The sequence below is a fragment of the Mesocricetus auratus genome, unplaced genomic scaffold (genome assembly GCF_017639785.1).
Source record: "Mesocricetus auratus isolate SY011 unplaced genomic scaffold, BCM_Maur_2.0 Super-Scaffold_100003, whole genome shotgun sequence".
Lineage (NCBI taxonomy): Eukaryota > Metazoa > Chordata > Mammalia > Rodentia > Cricetidae > Mesocricetus > Mesocricetus auratus.
The window spans coordinates 72,859,889-72,878,007 of NW_024429188.1; the positions used below are offsets into that span (position 1 = coordinate 72,859,889).

The following is an 18,119-nucleotide window of genomic DNA, read 5'->3' on the forward strand; positions in this document are numbered from 1 at the left end:
CAGTTGCTATCAGCTATTCCTGTGAGCCCAGGTTCTTCTTATCAGGAGGCCACTCAGTTACAACAGGATATTCTTTCTCTAAGGTATGTTCCTGTGGGGGAAGGCTGAATGGGCTGTTTGCATGGGCTCTTGACAGCCTTTAAAGTTTATAGAACGATTGATCCTGGCACAATAGAAACCCTGCCTGAGACAGAAATGCATATCATTTGTTCTGGAAGGATTGTGGAAAAGAATTTTGGAACTTTAGGCTGGAAAAGTTGTTGGGTTCTCAGAGCACAATGGTGCCTAGTGGGGACAGTGAAGACAACAGACCCCAGATACCATCCACAGAACTGAAAATTGAAAACATAAGTAAAAACAAAAGAACAACTAACAAAGATTTAAGGTACTCATGTCCCCAGCAGATACCATAAGTCTAGGTCGGCCACGGAAGTTTATTTTCACCCTGATGGCAACACCCTCTGTGAGCTGCAGCCAGAGCATCCCATAGGATTCAGATGCCTGGGAAGGCTGTATCAGATCCTTCACAGAATTCTCCAGTTTTGCCCTCATGCCTAGGGAAATTGCACTTATGAAATTACAGCCAGGGACCTAGGTCTCCGCCAACACTTCTTCAGAGGGTGCACACATGCAGGGGTCAGAAGACAGCAATGGCTGTCCTCCTCAGTTACTCTACAACTGATTGATGTAGGGTCACTCACTGAAACTAAAGCCTTGCTGGGATCCAGGAAATCCAAGACAACCTCCAGTATCTAACCTGTGACATGACCAGAGCTGGAATGACAGGCATGTGTGCAGCTACTGCTGGCTTTTATCATGGCTTCTAGTGATTCAAACTCAGGGCCTCATGTTATAGCAGCAACCATTGTCCTCTGTGCCACCGTCCCAGCCCTGGGGCCTATTCCTGAAGGAGGAGGAAACAGTAGCAGAGACCCTCACACCCAAGCAGGATGCAGCCAGCGAGCTTGGCGTTAGGTCCACAGCCTTCAGAGAGCTTCCAGCCACAGCTGCAGTTTGCCTGTTCCAGAAAAATTCAGCAGTAACAGTGAATGCATAGGAGATGGTCTGCCTCATGTAGAAAATGTATCTGATGCATTAAGTGACCGCTATGGGTGGAAAAGAAGTAAATTAGTGGAAGCTTAGGAAGTATTGTGGATGGGCTCCTAAACATTCCCTTAAAAGTTCAGGGGATAAATCTCAGTCCCCAGTAATGGCTCTTTGGGATGTATTAGAAGCTGTGCAATGGGCCTATTCAAGGAAATAACCCATTGTAATTGTGCTCTTGACTGATATATTGGTATCATATTTTTCTCTCTGCTTCTTGGCTCTCATGTAGTAAGACCATATCTATGTGCCACAGACTCTCTACCATGCTCTAGCTACCTTACCCAAGTCCCAAAGTTATGGGACTAACCAACCACAAAATAAAACAAAGTGAAAGAAGAAACAAACTTTTCCTCCTTACAAGTCAACCATCTCAGGTATATCGCATGTCAGAAAGCAGATTAAGGCATCCCACTATATGGAATGAGCTTTAAAAAGCCAGATCGTACACTAGGGATAGATCTTGGCCCTGCCTCAACTTAATGTGCCAGGCTTTGTTGATTCCCCATAGGAGGCCTTACCCTTTCTGAGAAGCAGAGGGCATGAGGTAGGGGGAAGTAGGGAATGGGGATGGGGGGAGAGAGGAGGAACTGTGGTTGCTATGTGAAATGAATAAAAAATAAAATAAAAAGCAGATCAATGGACATGAGAGTATAATAAGCTCTTTAAGGAGGTTATAGTTAAGTCACAAACCGTTGAATAGATATCCAACAACGTGAAGTTTACTTTCTATTGAATAGAGAGTATAACAAGAACAAGAAAAGCAAAATTTGAGGTCCAATGGGTAAAATAACTTTACTAAGTGGTGGTCTAAGAAATGGTAAAAAGACAAATAAAACAAATCCACATTTGGATTCTGAAAGGTTTCATATAGGAAATTTGTCTTATCTACATTGTAATTCTTAGTAGCTAGAACAATACCCCAAATAGTTATTTGATATATGAAATAAAGAAAAACTGTCCTCCATACTCTGAAACCTGGGAAATGAGGTAACAATATAGCTGAATGTATTGATATGTTATGGGTATAGAGTATTTTCCTCGCTGTTAATTCCAGATGGCTTCTTATAAATAACCCAAGGGATTCTTTTTTAATTTTTGTTTAAATTAGAAACAATCTTATTTTACATATCAATCTCAGTTCCCTCTCCCTCCCCTCCTCCCAATCCCCCCATTGACCCCCATACACTCCCCAGGGAGGGTGAGACCTTCCATGAGGGATCATCAATCTCTGTGAAGTCATTTGGGGCAGGGACTAGGCCCTCCCCTCAAGGGAGTCTTAAATATGAGAAATATACCGTAACTTTATGGGAGGGCAAAAGTTTGTCTCCAAAGCCACCTCCCACTCTACACACAAATCCAGGAAAAATTGCAATGGCATTAAATTGTATTAAGTATCCCCAAATGAATGAAAGATACAGTATACCATGATGTAGTCATGGCATATCATATACCTAACACTTTAATCATTAAGATGAAGTCAGATCAAGAACAACAAGAAAAAGACACACAGGAACTCTCAAAGTTCTCCATTTTCTTCTTAGAGTCATTGCTTTATATCAATCACTTACATGTCCATATTCCATATCAATCACTTACATGTCCATATTTTGTAGCTATAATTTTCTATAACAAGAATCTTACATATGATCCTAGGAGCTCCAGAAAAGAACATTGAACATTTAACAGGTCACATATTAGGGTTGAAACTGGGTTAAACTCAGAAATTTACTGAGAATAAGTGATCCACTTCATGTCACTCCGCTTTGCTGCTTGTAGCATCGCTTTCAGTTGTGCTTGGACATCAGCAAGCTTCTGTCGGTCTAAGCTGCCATGAATGTGCCATTGTTCATAGCAATGCACAGGGATAGGATAAATCACATATTTCAGTTCCATCAAAGGTGTAAAGTAATGAACGATTCTCATAAGCATAGGCATCGTAATGGGATTAGAGACAAAGCTAATCACACGGAGATGGGAACACTTCGTTAGGGCTGGAAGGATAGCAGACAGTACAGCATCTGTTAAATGGCAATGGTTTATAGCCAAATGCTGCAAGGTATCTGAGAGTTTCTGCAAAAGAATCTGAAAGGGCCCACAGTCATCCCAGTACATTGGATTGTTACTAAGATTCAACAGCTTTAGGTGGGTGGCCTGAGGACTCTGGGACAGACATTTGAGGTCTCTGTAAGAAATTTCACAGAATGGCAGATACAAGAAATCCAAATTAGGTGGTAAGGCTCTGTGGAGACAAGACAAAGATACAATGACTCTCAGATGAGGGAAAATAGTCTGAGGAATCTAGAATAAGCTGTTTTGCACGCATGCATTGCAGCAACTAACAATATGGGCTTGAATTCACTCAATAGATTTGTGACCCTGACAAGTTACTTTTCTATTCTCAGACGGAATTTGTATCCTTGAGAATTTTCACAGTATGTTATTATAGAAATTTGTGCCAAAGACTTAGTGAAAATATAACCTACTTAGTAACTACAATATAATCAAAGGTGGAGCTAGTTCACCTGCTCAGAAGAGAGGACAGAAGGAGCAACCAACTGGAAGGCCCCTTTGGCCAGTCCATAAATGACAGCATCTACAGTTATGGCCTGAACCTTGGAGATTTTCCTAATGATCTGACATTACCGTCTGTGTGTATGTGTCTATGTGCACCTGTGACACAACATACAGTCTTTCTCTCAACTCCTCCTCTTCATCTCTCGATGGCCAGAGGAGGACTGCATGGTTCTTTTCACCTTTATATTTCTGGAATGAGCACAATGCCTACACATGCTCATCTGACTATGGTTTTGAGAGAGACTTTTTTGACATGCCTACTTTCAAATTCCTAGGAGGGGAGAGATAGAAGGCATAAAGAGTTTTAAGCATTTCAGGAATTTCCAGGAATGAGTTCCCTTGTGTCTTAACAGCCAGGCAGTTCAGAAATCCCAGGTACATATCTCAAGCCCTCACCTGAGTAGGCTGACCAGATGATCTGTGAGGCTGAAGGAAGACAAGTTGAGCTCTTTCAGGCAATTCATCTGCCCAAGATAGTTGAGAAACATCCGGAAGACTTTCCCATGCAAAGACGTGCAAGTGATTTTAGACAGACTAAGGCTATCCAGATAGATCATGTGAGCCATAAGGTTGGTGACTTCACTCAGTGAAGCCTGATCAACTGCCAGGTTATGAATGCATGTCAGATCTAGAAACTTGAGAATGTTTCTTGCATAAGAAAATTTATCAATTTGCAACTCTCGGCAGCAGAGGTGTAAGGACCCTGAGCTCTGCTCAACTTTATTCAGAAGCAAAGCAAAAAATTCTCGTTGTCTCAAGGTGCCATCAAGGGATAGATCTACTAGTAATTCCATAGGCTGCCTTGAGGACTGACTTTCAGGATTTGGATCTGCAAGGCTGCATTGGCTTTCTAACTTCATAATAGATTGTACAGAGTGAGTACAGCTATGAAAACAAGTAGGTGATCTAATACCAAACTCAGGGCATGTTGTCCTGCAGTCAACACCCTGTCTTACATCTAGGATCCTCAGTTTAGGGCTTCTGTGTGGAAAAGAAGAGAGAGAACATCTAAGAGGCATGCAAATTGTCATATAAACCCACAAGGTCTACAATAACATATAGAGACATGGTCTGCACTCTTTGTGTCAAATACCAGTAAATTCTACATTATGCAAATTCAACATCCTTTAATTAGTTTTTACATCTTTTACTCTCCTTAAATCCTCTCCAATCTTAAAGTTGGTGTCTTTCTTCTATGTAATTAACAATGTTATGTAAATCCATTAATGGTACCCTCAATAACAAATGATGAACATTGAATATATCAGTCTTTAGTGTATAAGTGTTGGACCAATACCCTCACACATAAATCTTCAGCATTCACTACCTTTGGAAGAGTAGGAGGCTGTGGCATAACATGTGTCTTACCAAAGCTCTATTATACAGGGTCTTACCTAGAAGTTGAGTTATGGACAGGTAGGAACTGAAAATTCTCAACCATGGCTTTCAGGAGTTCACGCTGGGGTTCCTGAACACTCAGTGTTCCAATGTGGAGACAAGTAAAGGGCCAAACCTTCACCATTGCTATCAGTGTCTTCCTATATCCTCCCATGAAGGCAGCAGAGAACAATGGAACAAAAAGCTCCCTTGGGATCTCGCCCAGTGAATGGATTGCAACAGGTTCATTGCTCAGTAGACTTTGTATAGCAAGATCCAACAGTGTGGATGGGTCCCTGTCATCCATCATCATAAACCTGCATCAGGATGAGAGATACCTCAGATTCTTCTTTAAAAACAAATGTGAGCAGTGTAGAAAATATATTGGTTTCAGAATACTTTTTTATGAAACTAATACCTACTTCTAGAGACATCTTCTATAGGAATAGATTAGAAACTGATTGCTCTGAGTGTAGAAGTGTGTGTGTGTGTGTGTGTGTGTGTGTGTGTATGTATGTTTACATGAGAAACTAGCATTAGAAATAAACAGTAGAAATCAATGTTTGCTACCTATCTCCCTGGCATCCAATATTTCTTCTCAAGAGATACAAAGCATTATAAATTAAATTGCAAATATACATAATATTGATACAATCATTATCTTGGAAACAGAAAATAAAAAAACATCAAAATGACAATTATCAAAGAGAAAAAGTCTGAAATTGCAGCAAATCCTACTCCATCACCATACATTGTGGATAGGAAGCAGACAACTGCAAGAGATAGAAATAAAGAAATATAATTATGGGCTTAAACTTGATATAAAACCTCAGACATAAAAATTAGGTTTGAAGTAAGCCTAAAATATGAAAAAATATGTTCCAACGTTAAAGGAAACAGCTACCATTTAGAGAATAGAGTCCATTAAAAATTCCAGTTCAAATCCTTAATGCTTTCCCCATATTTCAAAACCAAAAAGTAGTCAAAGTGAAAACAGAATAGTGAATCCTTGAGTCTTGAAAGAGTAACAGAGTTGAGGATTGCGGATGAAAATGTATAGTTGTGTATAATGAATGTAAGATGGAAACGGTTGTGGAAATACCACAGTGACTCCCATTCAGATGTGTAATCAATGTGTTAACAAATAAATAAATGGCATTAAGTCACGGATACTGATGATCTGAAACTTCGGCTTTTGAATCACAGAGCTTATGAGGAAGAATAAAAGCAGAGAGATGGGAGAAACATTGCCAAGAACTTTGATAAAGATGAAAAAAGAAACTAAAGCAGGAAATAAGACTCCTAATATGTAAGAAACAAAATAAGAGTATTCATAACCTTTCTCTCTAGCACACACACAAAAATGAACTAGATAACACTAAATGCCAGAACATAAAATGATAAAAATAGATATTATATAAAACAATATAGTATCATACAAATTCCAAGCAAAACTATTAAAACCATCAAAAAACAAAAAAAAAATCTTTTTCTCATCACATACCTAGTGTAGGACACTTTAATATGAGCCCGTACACACTCAGACACCGTCCTTGGATAGAATAACTTGCCACTACATCACTGTCCTTGGATAGAATAACTTGTCAACTGAGATAAAATTCACCCTGGTCAAAGGCAAAGAAGAATTACATCAGCTTGAGACTTTTTAGGATTACAATCCCAGGAGACAACATTCAAATGATCCTGAAAACCATGTTCCAAGGTTCTAAAAATGGGCTCCTTTTACAGTGTAAGGGGCAAGAGAGTTGTATCCCCTTTGTGATTCTTTTTAATGAAATAAAAATCAAACTGGCTTTTAAGAAAGAGACTGGGCAGACTTACAAAGCAAGGGTGATAATATGACAAACTGCTATAAACATTAATGAAATTTGTTTCAAAATCTGAAGCGCATGCTACTATCCAAGGTAAGCCATTGTTGGGGGAATATGTGAATATTCAGATAGTGTAGTTTAAAATATTAACTGTAGATGTGCCTGAAGTCTGGTTTAACAAGGGTTCCAGATCCCATTTTAAGGGTGCCAAAGAAATGCTACTGTTGGGATTTTATTATCCATAACAAGTTCAGTATCAAAAATATGTCTGTTCTTCCTGAGCTGATATATGCATTTAATTCAATTTTTAAAGTATCTGCAAACGTTGTATGGAATTAAACAACTTGAAGGTAAAATTCATACATGAAAGAACATGTGAGAAGAGATAATAAGTGAGAAGGAAAGCACGTGGAAAGGACTTACACTAAATAAACAAAAACACAATAAACTCTAGGAAACCTCTGTATTGACAGCATCATGCTACTTCTATAAGAATAGAAAAATAAGAGCTGGAGAGATGGTTCAGCAGTTAAGTAAGAGAACTGGCTGCTCTTTCAGACCCAAGTTTGATTCCTAGCATCCACATGGTGGTTCACAACCATCTGTGACTTTAGTTTAGGGGATACAACTCCCTTTAGGACCTCCATGGAATCATATGTGCACAGGTGCACAGATATGCATGCAGGCAATATACACAGAGCATAAGGTGAAATAAAAACTAAAATACTGGAATTGGAATATAAAAATAAATTAATAAAAAACCTAAAAGAACAGATAACCCAATAGAAGAGCCTAAACAGCCTAGAAATAAAAGTCAACACAAATGAAAATTAGCATAATAAAGGTGGTATGCAAAACCACTGGAGCAAAAGGGAATATGAGACGATTAGAACAAAATTGAAAATAGATATATAAAATGTGCTATTTGCATGCATAAATAATAACATAAGTTAAAGATCTAAGCAAAAAACTTAAGTTAAACCAAGGGCTAGAAAGACACCTCAGCAATGATTACAAGTACATGTTGCTCGTTCAGAGGACTGAGTTCAGTTCTTGGGACCCACATAGAAGCTCATAGCTGGCTGTATAATTCCAGTTCCAATGTTTCCAACATCCTCTTCTGCCCTCCAAGAGCACCAAGTAAACATGTGATGCACTATACATTCAAGCAAAACACTCATATAAAATAAATGTAATTTTAAAAGAAGCTAATCCACACAGCTTCTTGAAGGTAACATGGCAATATGCCAAACCTTCTTTAACCTCATAGTAGGAAAGGGCTTTCTAAATATCACTCATATTATAGAGGCAAAAAAGAAGGAGACAGAGAGAGAGAGAGAGAGAGAGAGAGAGAGAGACAGAGACAGAGACAGAGACAGAGACAGAGACAGAGAGAGACAGAGACAGAGAGACAGAGACAGAGACAGACACAGAGACAGAGAAACAGAGGGAGGGAGAGAGAGAGGAAGGGAGGGAGGGGGAGGAAGGGAAGGAGAGAGGGGGGAAGGAAGGAAGGGAATGAAAAGCGGGAAAACAGTTTGTTCACATAAAAATGAAAGTATTTCAAAGTATAAAAGTCACAATTAAATGAAAAGGCAACTGAAAAATTTCAGAGACCAGTACACAAATCAAACAACTGGAAAACATGTCAATTATCTACAAATACCTAAAACTGAAAGACAGTAGACCAGGGATTTGGTATAAAAATCAGAAAAAAGTGAATTGGTAATTCACACAACATTGTAAAAGTACAGCCCACAAAAGATAAGAAGCTTAATTTTTAATGGTAATTAGGCATGTGTATATAAAGATAATTGTGTGCTTATCATTTAGTGTCAGGCCACCCATGGGCAAAACTATTTACAGAAAAGCAGTCTATTCTGTTAAGGGGGCTGTGAGAGAACAGTGTTCTCACACATTGCTAGTAGAAGTGAAAACTAGGAAAATGCCTAACAAAATAACATATGATCTTAAATTTTACCCAATAATCTTACTGCAGGGCCTATGAAGATCTATTTCCATAAATACAAAAATACATATGCCTAAAGATATTCATAGGAGCATTACTTATAATTTCAAAATATTAGACACAATTAAAAACATACACAGGCGAATATTTCAATAAAAACAGTATGGTCATACAAATATTTCTGATACAAATGTGAAAAAGAATAATGAAAATCTTTATGAAATAACAGGGTGTCATTCCTACAAATGCTGCTAACTGAAAAATAGAAAGAAGGATGATGTATATTATGTTACCTTTAATGGAAGAAGACAATAAGACAAATCACACAGTTTCTCTCTTTTGCAGTGTACAGGAGAGAAGAGTCCAAAACTGAATGCACTGGTAATTTCTACAGGGGGAGGACAGGAAGGAAATGGGAAATAAGAACAGGGTAGAAGGGAGAAAGGTATAGTGGCACTTCCCTCGATGCAACTCAGGATTTTGGAATACTAGTGATCTTCACACAGTTACCCTTTTGTACTTTTCGTCCTATATTAACAGATTTAACCCACTACTAGAAAATATTATGAAAAACCTGTCTGTAGTGAATATGTGCAGAATGTCTTCTTGCCTCTATCCGCTAAGTAACATAGCACAATAATTCACATAGCATTTACATTGAATTAGAAACATAAATAATTTATAGATGAATAAATGTATAATAAAGAACACAGTACCTTATATGCCAATACTATGCCATATGATACAAAGATCACTCACTTTCACAGAATTTCAGTGACAACCCATTGATAGATTCCTGGAACCAATGCACTGTTGATATCAAGGAACAAGAAAACAATTTTAAAAACAGAATATGGAGGTGACTGAAGCATTAACTAAAGTAAGTATACTTTGGAGGGTACATGCGTGCGTATGTATATGCATGCGGAAGACAGACATTGGCATCAGTTGTCCCCATCTGTCTCATTCCTCTCTAAGTTTGGCTATATGGTTTCTCACTGAGACTGGAGCTCATTGATTTGGCCAGCATGGGGAATCCACTTGTCTCTGTCTTCCTCTCATTCCCCACAGCACAGGGATTACGGATGTTTGTGTCCATGCCTAAATTCTACATTAGTGCTAGAAATAGACTTAAGACCCCTTATGCTTGTGTGGCAAGCACTTCACCAAGTGAGCCATCTTCCCAGTCCCTAAACTGTATAGCAAATAAATATACCCACAATAGAGGAATGACTAAAAGAATGGCTTGTGAAGAAACTTTGGAAATCACTGAGTTAACTTTATTCTTCAAGACAAAGACTGAAAGAACCATACAAAGACATCTGATAATGTCATTTCTAACAGGATGATTGGTTAGTAATTGGGAAACTATATATACTGACTAGAAATGAAAAAAAGTAAATATATCACAGATGACACAAAGTAGATCAGAAAAAGTGCCTCCTGATGGCAAAGCACGTATATTTTTGGTATCTCATTTTAATTCTCATACCACATTACCACAGAAGTGATCTTGTTCCCTGTCTTGCTTCCTATCAGGATAGTATGTGTTATTGGTAAACTTCTGTATTTAATATGTTCAGTGTCAGGTATCTATCATATACTTAGACACCCAAAATATTATGGAAGGCATCCCTCCTGCATAAGTAGGATGAATGAGAAGACAGAAAAACAGGTATTTTTTGCCAGAAAAAAATATATAATTTCAATCTAATCACTAGAATACATGAAAATCAGGGTGAAGCTGGCAGACTAGAAACTTCCTCCATTTCAAATCGTGAGTTGAAGAGCAAGTATGGAAGTTGAGCATGGCGGCCTATACTTATGATCCCAACAGCTGCATGACAGAGACAGGAGGATCAGGGGTTGAAGGTCATTGTTGACCACATAGGAACTTCCAGGCCAGTCTGGGCTACATCAGACCCTGTATTTAAATAAATAAGGAATACCCAAACAGACAACACATATAAAGAATGAGTCATGTTAAGAAAGGATGTATCCAGCCGGACGATGGTGGCACACACCTTTAATCCCAGCACTCGGGAGGCAGAGGCAGGCGGATCTCTGTGAGTTCGAGGCCAGGCTGGACCGACAGCCTCCAAAACAATACAGAGAAACCCTGTCTCGTAAAAACCAAAAAAAAAAAAAAAGAAAGGATGCATTCTATTTAAAAGAGAGGATAAGAAGAGCATTGAAGCATCAGAAGTCACCAAAGATGTTACAAGCCAGCTGAACAGTATGGAGAAACAGAAAGAGCATGCAGCCCAAAGCAGCTAGCAGCACAAAACTTCAACATCAGCTTCCTGTCAGGACTGATGAAGGAAAAGGCTCACCCAAAATGTAAAACGGGAGACCCCCCAGTAAAAGAAACTGAAATTTCTACTTTATTTTATTCTAATTCTAGTTTATCTGTGGGTGTTTTGCCTGTATATATGGCAGCTCACCACACATGGAACTGTGGAGGCCAGAACAAGGTGCAAGATCCCCTGGAACTAGAGTTACTGACAGTTGTAAGCCACCATGTAGTACTGGACTTGAACCCAGGCCATCATTTTATCCTTGAGATTTCTATGGAATGGACATGCCTACCATTTTCCCACTTCTTAAATTGAGTTGGTAAATCTGGGATGACACTGATTTCACATGTGTGACAAATGACCATGAAGAAAAAAATATGATATATATTTTCTTTACACCTCGTGTCCCAGAGGCTTGTCCATCCTGGTGAAATTTGATGGAGGCCAACTATTTAAGACAAAGAAACTCCAGTAAATGAGAAGGACTAGAGAGAGGCTGTTGGACTAGCTTTGTGGGAGACACCTGTAGAAGACAGCGATGTGTGACTGACAGGCAAGGACGTGCTGAAAAATGCAGACAGCAGATCCTTGGGTATTGAAAGGCCCACCACTCTGAGGTCCTATCACTTGTGTGCTAATGAGCACTCTCTGCCACCTGGTGATGACTGAGGAAATTGATGACCCCATGCTTGAGGTTGGGTAGCAGTTCTATATCTGGAGCCACTTACCTTCTGTATAGTTCAATGTGGGTGAAACTGAGACTCCAGAGTTCCGGGTCCACAAAGGCCTTAGGTTGCAGCAGCCTCCTCCCTCTCACAGATGGTTTACTGCTGTGTGAGAAATGAATGCACTAAGACCAAAATTCCAGCAAAAATCTCACTGCTCTATTTCCTACCCCTAGTCTTAAAAGACACATGTAACATACACCCCGACTGGGACATTAGGACACTCAGGATTTATAAACTGCAGAGAGGGAGAACCCAGCCTTCTCAGAGATAATCAACACAATGTGTCCTCCAGGAGATCCAGGGAGGCTCCTAAAAGAAAGACAGCTACTATAGACAACTGAAGCTTGACTGGCAAGGTAAGGTAACCCAAATTCTGCGCTGTAGAGATGATGGCTTAGCTGTTAAGAAAATTACTGCTCTCACAAAAAAAAAACCCCGGCCAGGTTTGGTTCACAGGGGCTACATGGCAGCTCACAACCTTTTGTACCTCCAGTCCTAACATCCATGGGCTCCAGCACACATGTGTTTCATATAAATTCACACACAGTAAAAATAAACAGTTTCAAGAATGATAATCCAATTTTAGTTCCTCACCAAGTCCAACAGGCAAGCTCCAATATTAGTGTAACTAGAAATAAGCATCTCTAATACTTGGACGCTTAAGAAAGTTTTGGTTTGGCCCATTGTATTTCTTCCTTTCTTTTCTGCTATGCTTTTATATCATTTTTACTTTACAACATTTTCAAACCTTCTAGTTTTTATTCCTTAACATGCATTCATTAAGTTTTGCTCACACACTGGTAGTTATGCACTCCTACCATTATCTCTTCCCATTTCCTCTCCTCTTCCTGACATGCTTCCCCCCTTTTCCCTCTCCACCTTCCTTACATTTATTAGGCATTGCTTCTTCTTAGGTTCCTGCCATCCTACTTAATTTAGTTTATTTACTATACATTTTGACCCACATTCAGTTATAACTTCATAGTTCACTGCACACTATTTTTTGATTCCTGTCCTAGTCTCATTTGTACTGTGGTAGTTTGATTTAATCAATTTTAGGACTCTTTACATGCATGGTCTATATTGGTGTTACAGCTGTTACAGTAGCTAGTTTTGTCTTCTCTGAAGTAGGCTGTTCACTAGCATCTCCAAATAAAACTGGAAGAGAAACCAATAGTAAGTGAGGTAGAAATCACAGCACAGAAGCACAAGTAATATGAGAAGCAGGGAAAATGATCATAACCCTCAAATGATGAAACTAAACACAGTGAAGTGGTCGAAAGACTGGGCCAAGAATCCAAACTCTGCTTGAAAAAAATTCAGTGATTTCAAAGAAGACACAAAGTAGGCAAAGGATCCAAGTAAGGATATGGAGCTGCAAACCAAAAACACACATGAGAACATCAGCAAGAAATCGTGAGTGTGAAACAAACAGAAAATAGAAATATTGGAACTAAAGATAAAAACATCAAACAAAAAGCAGTGTATAAAAGTTCATCAGAAAACTCTATCCATATCGGTTAGCTTAAAGAACATTAAGACTGGGAGAAAGATTCAAGCAAATTCTACATTTACACATTAATAACATAAAAATAAATAATGAAGACAAATTCTGAGAAGAGCTAACTAAGGTCATGCAGCTTGCTCACCCGTCTTACATTAAAAACATCACGGTCAAGTCACTGTCCCATTGGGAACACAAATTAGTAAAGACAATAGAGCACATGAATACATTCACAGGACGAGCTAAAATATGCAGAAAGGGGTGTTTGTTTAGGTGGGTCACATCCTAAAACTGGAAAAACATGCAGAAGAGACCTTGAAAAAAGCTAAAGGCCTGTTGATGACAAACCCCCCAAAGATTCTAAGAGCACACCTCAACATAAAATGGTTCTATGCAACAAACCTATAGCTAAACTTATACTACATTGTGAAGACCAGAAACCATTTTATATAAAGTGAAGGAATGAGACAATGGGATCCGCTCTCTAAACACCCTTTCGATATGCTGCTTGAAGGAGTTGCCCACATTAATCCAACAAAAGGGAACAAATGCCAAAAAACAATACAAGAAGAGCCTAATTCCAGGCCTCAGTAGGGGGGGGAACAGATGGTACCCTCCCAGAGGTCTGGGAGGTCAGAATCAACAGACAGCCCAACCAGCAAATCAATCAGGTGCCTTCATAGCAAGTGCCACCCGGGGTTTTCTAGGTATGTGTGCCAAGAGAGAGGAAAGGCAACAGCTCAGTTCCATGCCTTGGGGCTATAGCAGGCAGTACTCAATCGATTTTCCCAACCAAGTGCCCCAAGCAAGAGCCCTGGTGTTGGGTAGTTGGGCAGCGTGTGATGAGAGATAACAGGGCAGTGAGGTGGAGGAGAGGGAGAGGTGGGATGGCTAACGGGCTTGGGAGAGATGGGATCTGGAGAGGGAGTGAGGGTGGTTAAGAATGGGCTGATATGGGCTGGCTGGTTATTTTTGAGTCCCAGGCCTGAGCTGCCAAGAATAGATCTGATCCTGGGTTCTCTTGCAGCCGAAAGGTCTGTGTTGTTGATGTCTCAAACCACTGTTACCTGGAGACTGTGCAGAGGGCATGTGATCTTGGCCACCTGGGGTATACTGGTGTCCAATAACCATTCTCACAGTGACCCATGCTGAGTCCAAGTAACCTGCCTGCCCTGGGATCATGGTGACATCTGGGTTTACAAGCTGCTGCTGAGACATGTCTAGATCTGTCTCACCAAAGCAAGTGTCTGTATTGATGTCAATGACCCATGTTGATACCAAAAGACCAGATAGATACCAGGGTCTTAGCCCAGCATGGTCATGAGGGTATCTGAGGGGCCAGGCTGCCGCCAAGGACAGCCTTGGTCTCAGGACGATGCTGTACCAGGACTGCAGAGATGCTCATCAGGTCAGAGCTGCTGCCAGGGGCCGTATCTGGGTCATTGTCGTTCAACAGCCAGGGTCTGGGTTGATGTCTGGGGCTTCTGTTACCACCGAAGTTCCAAGCAGATGGCTGGGGTCTGGTCAGTACACTCAGATCATGTTGTGTCTCAACAACCATGCTGGTGCTTTACTGATCTGGGTGGTCCTTCACTATGCCTGAAGCCATGGAGACGTATGGCACTGGCCACTGCCTAGGACCATGTCTAGTCTATGGTCCTGCTCCAGCTGGGGTCTGTGGTGATGTCCATGGCCCTTGTTAGCTGAAGGGATCATTGGAACAAGGCTATGTTGAGCAAGCCCCTCCCTTCACTGGCCCTGGGGTGGCGGTTCCTGCCCCTCACTGGATACTACAGCAGGTAAACTGGACCTGCCCTTCAGGGGAGAGTTGGCCCCGTGCACTGAGGAAAGATGGTCCCACCCCCTTCTCACCACAGGCATGCACTTAACCTAGATAGCACACTAGAGCTGACCCTGTGGTCAGGGCACAGATGTGCTCACCCTGATGGGAGTGAGAGCAGAAGAGATGATCCCAACCCCCCTTGTCTGCCATGGGTGGCATGGGTGAGAGGAAGGATATCCCACACACATTACCTCCTGCAGCAGGTGAGAGAACTCGCCCTGGGGTTACAGGATCAGAGAGGTAGCCCTGAGCCTCATAATTTGCAGTGCACGAGAGCGAGCTCTGCTCCCTGTCTGGGCAGCACACTAGAACTGACCCTGCTGTCTGAGGCACAGGCGAACCAGTTCTGAGGGTGTGAGAGCAGGAGAGCTGACCTGACCCCTCTTGTATGCTCCCTACAGCAATTCAGAGAGAGGGCCCTGCCCTTCCCCTGGGCTAAACAGTGGAGCTAGCTGGCCCTGGTGATATGTGAGGGGGACCTGGATCTGAGGACCTAGGAGCAGGAAAACTGGTCCCTCTCCGTGCTGCAGGCTGCATTGGGAGAGCTAGCCTAGGCAATGCTGGAGAGCTTGCCAGGTAGTGTTAGTGTCAATGAGGGAATACTGGCAGGCTGAACAGCCCAGCTAAACCTAGCTACCACCCAGGCTCAGAACCAGGACTATGAGTTAAAGCACCCCAAGGCCTACCTCATCTATGAACTGTAGGAGTGTGAGAAGGGGATCAACCTACAGGATGGATATCCAAGATGAACCTACAGGATGGATATCCAAGAGGAGCCCCAGTGAGAACACATTATCAGTGGCATAGCAGAGGCTAGAGGCCTCAAACCAGACCAACACTTAAAAGTAAATTTGAATGGATTAACGGGTAAACTGTGTGGCTCAATGGGCAGCTGCCAGGATAAGATTCTTTTCTCTCTTTCATTTATATTTTGTTTTGTTTCTTTGCTCTGTTTGGTTTTTGTTTATGTTCTAAATTTGGTTTTGATGGGGGGGGCAGTTGCAAGGCAGAGGGCAGAAGCAAGGAACTAGGAAATAAGTGGGATTGGAATGCATGTGGAATCCACAGAGAATCAATAAAGTTAAAAACAAATAGAAAAGAAGAGGTTAAATAATCTCTATGGGCAAATGAGGTGCTCATATTATTAAAAGAGTGCAAACACTCAAACACAAGTACTCATATGTGCTTAACACTTTCACCAAGGAAGCAGGGTGCACAGCAACATAGAAAGCTGTCCAGTCCACAGTGACCAAAAACGGTGATACTGAGAAATGCATCAGAAACACAATCCCATGCACAGTGTTTTCAAAAAGTTACCATGGGTAGGAATAAACCTAACTGAGCAAGTGAAGTACTTGACCCATGAAAACATCAAAACACTGAAGAAATTGAAAGAGTCTAGAAGAGCGAAAAGCTTCCCACTCACCTAGATTGGCAAAGCGAACGTGTTACTGCAAGTTACATACAGATAAATGCAACGCCTTGCAAAATCCTAATTATATTTAGCTTAAAGAAAACAAAGTTCTAAAATACAAGGACACGAACAAAAGTCCATAAATAGTCATAGCAATGCTAGGGGCGGCACAACACCTGCTCTCAGACTGCACTATGGAGCAAGCAACCAGAATGAATGCTGCTGCAGGAAGACAGACATGTAGACGTCTAGAACAGAATAGAAGACTCAGAAATAAAACCATACAGCCACAGCCACTTACATATGTTTAAAGATGCAAAAACGGAAACATTGAGGAAAACTACTTCAACCAATGGAACTGGTAAAACTGGCTCACTAAATCTTAATGGATAATCATTCATCCCTGTCCCTCACCAAAACTAATACAAAATAGATCAAAGACCCTAATATATGATGGGACATTCTGAAATCTCTAACAAAACATGAGGAAAACACCTTAATATATAGTCATAGCACAGCCTTTATAAAGGAACTCTGGAAAGAGCTCAGTAAATAAAAGTCAGAACTGACAAGTGGAATTGCAATAAATTAAAAATATTCTATAGAGAGGGCTGGAGAGATGACTCATTGGTTAACAGCACTTGGTGCTCTTGCAGAGGAATCGGGTTCTCCTCCTGGCACCCGTGTGGCAGCTAACAACATTTGATATCTCCAATTCTAGGAGATTCACCACGCTTTTCTGGCCTCTGCAGAACCAAGAACACAAACACACAATGCATCTTCATACATAAAGGTAAAACTCTCATCCACATAAAAGACAGATAGCTCTTGGAAAAAAGCTTCCACAGAGGAAGCAAGTAATAATGAAGAGAGAAATATCCGAACCGAAACTATCATTTACCTGACAAGAATAATAACTACAATCTATAAAGAAATACAAATGTTAATAGGAAGTAAAAGAAACAACAAATAGGGAATGAAGTAGAAACTTCTCCAAGGAATATGGCCAATAAATGCATTTAGATATGGTAACTACCCATAACCATCAGATTAATGTTCATAAAAAGCATGCTGAAATTGTTCCTTCCCCAGTCCCAATGGTTCCCATCAAGAAAACAAGTAACAAATTCTGGGTAGAATGTAGGAAAAAAGAACAGTCACATATGCTATTGGAGAGTTTAAAAAGACAAATATTACAGTGGCTGTTTTACAAGTCCCCTTACTCCAGTCAAACATACTTTTTTTTTTTTTTTTGGTTTTTCGAGACAGGGTTTCTCTGTATTGCTTTGGAGGCTCTCCTGGAACTGGCTCTGTAGACCAGGATGGTCTCGAACTCACATAGATCTGCCTGCCTCTGCCTCCCGAGTGCTGGGATTAAAGGTGTGTGCCACCAACGCCCGGCTCAAACATTTCTTTTTTTTATATTTGCATGTATACACATATAAATGTGTCCGTATATATGTGTGAGTGTATA

At 40.6% G+C, this 18,119-nt stretch overlaps 1 protein-coding gene across 1 annotated transcript; it reads right to left on the reverse strand.

Annotated features, from left to right (window-relative positions):
- Positions 1 to 2,660: 2,660 nt before the first annotated feature.
- On the reverse strand, positions 2,661 to 6,634 carry LOC101837957 (melanoma antigen preferentially expressed in tumors-like). The gene is made up of 4 exons (XM_005072479.2): positions 6,563 to 6,634; positions 5,076 to 5,375; positions 4,078 to 4,662; positions 2,661 to 3,346 (listed from the first exon to the last, which is right to left on the reverse strand). Exons 2-4 carry the CDS (start codon positions 5,369 to 5,371, stop codon positions 2,833 to 2,835), a joined length of 1,395 nt encoding a protein of 464 aa, XP_005072536.1. The 5' UTR covers positions 5,372 to 5,375; positions 6,563 to 6,634; the 3' UTR covers positions 2,661 to 2,832.
- Positions 6,635 to 18,119: the final 11,485 nt, after the last annotated feature.

What these genes read in the sequence shown, in the direction of transcription:
- LOC101837957 (XM_005072479.2), bottom strand. Translation starts at nt 5,371, where the DNA reads ATGATGATGGATGACAGGGACCCATCCACACTGTTGGATCTTGCTATA. An exon ending in GTCCATAACTCAACTTCTAG is followed by an intron (nt 4,663 to 5,075) that starts GTAAGACCCTGT and finishes TTTTCCACACAG; the next exon opens with AAGCCCTAAACTGAGGATCC. An exon ending in CATCTGGTCAGCCTACTCAG is followed by an intron (nt 3,347 to 4,077) that starts GTGAGGGCTTGA and finishes TTGTCTCCACAG; the next exon opens with AGCCTTACCACCTAATTTGG.